General features: G+C 24.6%; 1 protein-coding gene across 1 annotated transcript in view; it reads left to right on the top strand.

The window, feature by feature from the left end:
* Positions 1 to 2,107: 2,107 nt before the first annotated feature.
* The window catches only part of LOC113373398 (gamma-aminobutyric acid receptor alpha-like), a 40,355-nt gene continuing 36,462 nt past the window's right edge, over positions 2,108 to 6,000 (top strand). Inside the window, 1 exon segment of the mRNA XM_026613699.1 lies at positions 2,108 to 2,145. Coding sequence (XP_026469484.1) covers positions 2,108 to 2,145 — 38 coding nt within the window.

Raw genomic sequence — 6,000 nt, 5'->3', positions numbered from 1 at the left:
TGAAAAAATATCTTCTTTAAAAAATGTAATAAAGTGTGATGACAAGTTTAATCAAAGTTGTCGCATCAGGATTGTAAAATGATAAAATATTTGTTATACTTGTACTTGATAAAATACTTGTAAAAATAATGATGATAAAAAAATCGAACAAAAAATTAATTTTCTCATATTTTGATACCATGTTGGGTAGGGATACATAGAATAGAATTTTATATTTCTGCCATGGTTTATCCTTTAGAAAGATTTCATAGTTGATTTTCGAGGCTTTCCGAGTTGAACAAAAGCTTTAAAAGCTCAAAGTGGTCTTAAGCTTGGTGGGAGAGGAAAAGCGCGCATCTCGTGTTTGCAGATCTGCGCGTTTCTATTTCATACAAACTTTCGTATCAAACCGTTCTTCGAAACATCCCAACTAAAACGTGTTTATATCAGTTGTCATCTATTTAAAATAGTCTAATCATAATTTAATTGATCAGTTCTTCCGAGATTTATTGTATAATAATTTTAAAAAAAATGTGAGTATTGGAATTTATTTATTTATGAGCTTTTTGGATGTGCTAGCAATAGTGTACACTGGAACATGCTTGATGATAATTTCTTTATTGCTTGGAATAAATAGAAAAATTAAATGATATAAAATTGTAGTTTGTTGCTTAATAAGTATATTATTGAAATAAAATTTAAAAAATTGTTTAATAGTTAAATTGCTGTTGAGATTGTAGTTCAGAAAATTGTTGAAATTATATTACAACTTTCGTAAATTATTATGTTATATATAAATTTAACCTTTACGATAGGTCATAGAATCCTGTTTGGTTATGCATTTTAATTCTTTTACAAAAAAAAAATATGGATTCAGATATTACAATGCTCTACGTGGGTTGTACTGGAAATCACATCTAAATATATATTTTTCGAAACATCATTTGATTACAAAAATGTTCATTTCGCACGTGCAAGGATTAGATATTACGTTTGAAAAATGAAAAATGTATTCATATGCAAATCATCTGCGTATGTAGGACAGAGTCGCAAAATGAAACCGCATTCCATATTTCGTATTGAATGCATAAAAATATTTTCAGCTGTTGCTAAGAAAGATGATAAAAATAAACTCGGTGCATTTGATAATGCAGAATATTCTGTAAAATATCAAGAGATATATCAGCATTTTTTTCTGAGACTTCAAAACAAATTAGGTCACAATGGTACATAATATATGACTTAAAACTCTACTACATATTCAAGTAGCTCTTTTCACACAGTTTTCTGCTATTTCACTTCTCGTTTTATATTAGTGAAGTATAACATTATATTAAATTAAGAGAATTATAATTATTATTTGTAATTCAAGTGCTTTTCTTTATTTTATTGTTTAACGTTGTTAATAAATCTTATCTTTGATATCCTTATTACTAGAACTAAATAATTTTATTATTTACAATATCGAGGCTTCAACATATTATTGTACAAAATAAGTATAAGTTTACGTTTTTTTTAAATTTATGAATTTTATTTCACTTTACAAATATTAAACTAATAAGCAACTTTAAGTATTCTAACAATGTCGAACTAAATCATTTATTGAAAAAGTGTACACATTTTGTGTACATGGATCCAAATTAAACTTACATAAAATATAAAGTAACATTTTTGATTTTTATTTTATTTTATTTCAAATACAAGCTCGTATTGACTGAATTGCAAGAATTGCAAAACAATTCAGAGCATGATCGTTTTATATCAGAGCCATTCGTGGAATTGATATTGAATTCTTCTTAATATTTCGCCTCTTACTGAGAAATACAGATATAAATATAAATTCTAAATTCGAATACGTATTCTATAAAATTCTCAATCAGAGCGTATAATAAGTAAATTGTTATATTTAGAATTTTTCTATTACTTTTGTTTCTTTCATTATTTAGCATATATTTTACTCCATAGCTGTTTGCTACTTAATTAATTATGTTAATAAAAATTCTTTCAATTATTCTAAATCGATAATTAAATTATAACTTTAATATTATTTATTATTTTTGTTTTATAATATTATTCTCTTACAGATTGTACAGAGAGAGATCTGCCACGAATTTTCTTCGGCTGAAAAATGATTATCGAGTTGGAGGTGTTCGCATTTATTCTCAAGTAAGACTTTTAAAGTACTAATATTGTTAAATTTTCTTGGAGTTTGATATGCATACTTAGATGAGTTTTTAAGTATATTAATTTTACAGTTCAAGGATATGATTTACTGGAATTTTCTTTATCTAACAACAACTCGGTAAGACGCTGAGCGATAAGTTTTGTTTTGTTTTAATTAATGACCTTATAAAAATATAATTATTGCGATATATATATCTATATATATATATATTATAAATTTTGGTTTTTAAAACTAATGCTTTAAGTAAAATTTGTTGTCTTGCGATATCGAAATTTGTTTATTTCCTATTACAATTTAAAGATTATCCTAAAATAGAAAATACCATAATTGAAAAGAGGAAATTCCATATCAGCACAAAGCCAGTGAATATGATATTTTCCACAAAATAATTCACCCCACAGATTTCATTTATTTTACTGAAATCTCTTTTGACATAATTAATACCACAATGAGCCAAGGGTCAAGAAGAATGAGAAGTATTTTTGATTTACATGCAGATGAGATATACCTTTCTGCGTTTTTATTCAAATGTTATTACACGATTTTGTATAATCAAGATGTAATTAAAAAGTTAATTACATGTCAAGAAATTTACAAACAAATCATGAAATAGATGTAATCTGCTTGGTGAATTATTTATATCCAAATATATGCACTTGATACGTATTTTTTGAGGTCGGTTTTTAGAATAATAACACATTATATATACTTATTGATTTTTGAGTTCAAATCTGTATAAGAACATTAAACTTAATGCATTTCCTAACGATACCTTAATGCAAAGTCGATGACTTAATATTGATACTGAATGCTTAATAAAATCATAGCTGATGTTACATAATGGACAATTATGTAAATACATGTAGAGTATGTTCAATTTTCAATTTACCTCACTTGATATTGAAACGATAACTTGTATTTAGTTTGATTTTACAAAATTTAATAATTTATTTTTTCTTATAAACTTTACATAGTTTAATTACGTATCAGTATATATATTCCTTTGTATTTAATTTATGAATGATATAAATATATTTATCTAGTAATAATCTCGAGCTATTTTCAACGCTAATTTGATAAATAAACAGTAAATCACTCTTAAAATAAAATAGACCTTCGTAATTTAATAGAGTCTGACCGACTTTCTTTGAGTTTCTTTGATCTCTTAAAGAACTTGTGAATTAAATATGTGCGGGGTATATATGTATATATGTATATATATATATATATATATATATATATATATATATATGATATATATATATATGATTTAAATTTATTTCAATATAATCAAAGCAAATATGTGCCATTTAATAAGAATAATTATTACCAAGAATTGCTATTTAAATAGTCTATTCTCTATTGAATATTGTATAACAAAAACAGAAAAAATGTGGCATGACAAAATTTCACATCGACCCGAATGCTGCTACAATTTTTGTGTTTTAGGAATGGAATTTTAACAGAATTTTCTATAAAAGAATGCAATTGAAACTTTTATGGAATATACGATAAAACTATGAGCGCAAGGCCCGTAAAAATATTCAATTTTTTGCTCTTTATTAAAGTGAAAAGTATTTATAAAAATTCACACTTAAAAATATAATGACAAAGAAGAAGCAAGTTTTATGGTGTTTTTACTTTAATAAACAAAATATTTTTGGTTTTACGAATAATATTATAAGTAACTTGGAAGGTACATTCATTAATCATAAATAATCAATCATTAATCAACTTAATTCCACAGAATAAAAGTACGATGCAGAAACCTTAACCATTAAGAGTGTTGTGTTTCAAAACTTTTTCACCAGACTGATTAAGTAAATTAATTTCTAAGCTCTTATGTGAACACCAAATTGATTTTTACGAAAATGTTAGTAGACGAATGTAGAATACTTAAATTATTATATCGAATCAATCTTTGTTAGAGATTTACTTCCAAAACTTCTTACACTAATTCGGTCATTAATATTGTTTTATATATTCCTAATAGTATCGGTTCAAAACCATAACCAATTTATGTAATGTAAGCAAAAAAATTTATATAAAAGAGATGTATCAGTTTTAAAATTTATAATTTAATTTGATCTCTATACCATATTATCCAACTATAAAATTTCTCACATTATCAGTACGATAACGTGACTTTTCTTCGAACACATGTTCTTGGCTATCAATATTGATGAAAAAAAGGATATGATAATTTGCATTTATAGCGTATTTTATTATATTCTGGGCACATATATCGTTGTACATATAATCCAAAATAACTCCTCAAAGATATTCATGAAATCGTAATGTGGTAGTCTTATATAGAATTGCATATTAAAATAAAAAAACGTTCTCCATACGATCATTATAAATATCGTATCTTCAGTTTAACGAATTCTTTTGTAGTTCATACAATTTCATGGGTTTTAACATTTTATTCGAGAAGGGTCTTAAATGTTTTATCGTATTTATCTTGGGTGAGGTCGTTATATTTAGGAATAAACAATTTTTATATAACTTATATACCTAGTAGACACGCCGCTGGGTGTTGCTACTATCTTCTTGTTTATATTATATGATAATTATTGTTAGCAATCTCTGCTTAATGTTAATGAATATGTAAAACAGATTGCAGAATAAATTAAATAAAAAAAAAATTGATATAACTGTGATCATTCACGAAATAATTATAGTACTTTTCTAAAATGTGAATAAATAACAATTAAAGCATATTTGTTTATTCAAAAGAAATTTTTGTTTATGATACAAGTTTTTTATACAATCAATTTTATTAACTAAAATACATTTAACCCTGCTCGAGTATTATAATTTTTTGTTTTAGATACTAATTTTATTTTTATGTTTGTCCTCACAATTTATCATTTTTCCTCATAACTTATTTGATTTGATGGAAAATGAAACTTATTTGAGGATGGAAATGGAATAGAATCAATAATTGTTTAGCCGATTTTTTATAAAGTACGAATACTCACGTTATAAAAATAAATATAAATAGTTTTTACTTTCAAATGTTATTTTTAAATTTTTAGTCATTATTTATTTGAAAAATTGAAACAAAAATTAACATATTATTAATAAATAGTAACAATAAATATTTAATCAATGTTTTATAAAACGCTTATACTAACATTTTCTGAACTTATGTATATGGTTATCGTATGGGCATTTTTTCACCTCATTTTATTGTTTATATTGCATTTATTTTTATTTTAATTAAATATATTTAAAATTAAAAATTCAAAACTAACTAATTGGTACTGGTATTTTGCCTTGAGGCAAGTTACATGAACTTTCCGATATGTGTAAATAATCGACTTAATCAATAAAAAACAAATTAATTTATGAGTAATTAAAAGTATTCCGAGTGGATTTATTACACATAATAGAAAACAAAAGGACACGTTAATTCGGGGTATTTTCTGAAAGGAAATTTTCAAAAATCAATATTTTTTATTATTGAACCAGTTTCCGTAGGACTTCAATGGTTTAGTATGATCTTTAAGACCAAGTTCTCTACCGTTTAGTTCATAGGTGTAGTTTTAATGTTAACAAATGTCAAAAAAACTCGACTTGAAAACATAAAATTAGCGAATTAGATTTTTTTATGAAAACATAAACTTTTCTTTCGAGAAGTTAAATAAATTCTCGGATAAATAAAGATAATTAAAATGAAGCAGATTAAAAATCAGCATTGTAATAGTGTAATTTTAAAGAACTATTATTCTATTCAATAATTTCTCTTGGTGGTATTTTTATCTTCTACTTTTTATTATTGCAAGAAGTTCCGCACTCATAATCAGTAAACGAATTCAAGTTTTATTTAC

This window comes from Ctenocephalides felis, unplaced genomic scaffold (genome assembly GCF_003426905.1).
Source record: "Ctenocephalides felis isolate EL2017-DRISC unplaced genomic scaffold, ASM342690v1 CF-g0.4_SCAFFOLD_01604, whole genome shotgun sequence".
Lineage (NCBI taxonomy): Eukaryota > Metazoa > Arthropoda > Insecta > Siphonaptera > Pulicidae > Ctenocephalides > Ctenocephalides felis.
The sequence above is the reverse complement of the archived record's forward strand: the minus strand, read 5'-3'. Positions and strand labels throughout refer to the sequence as shown.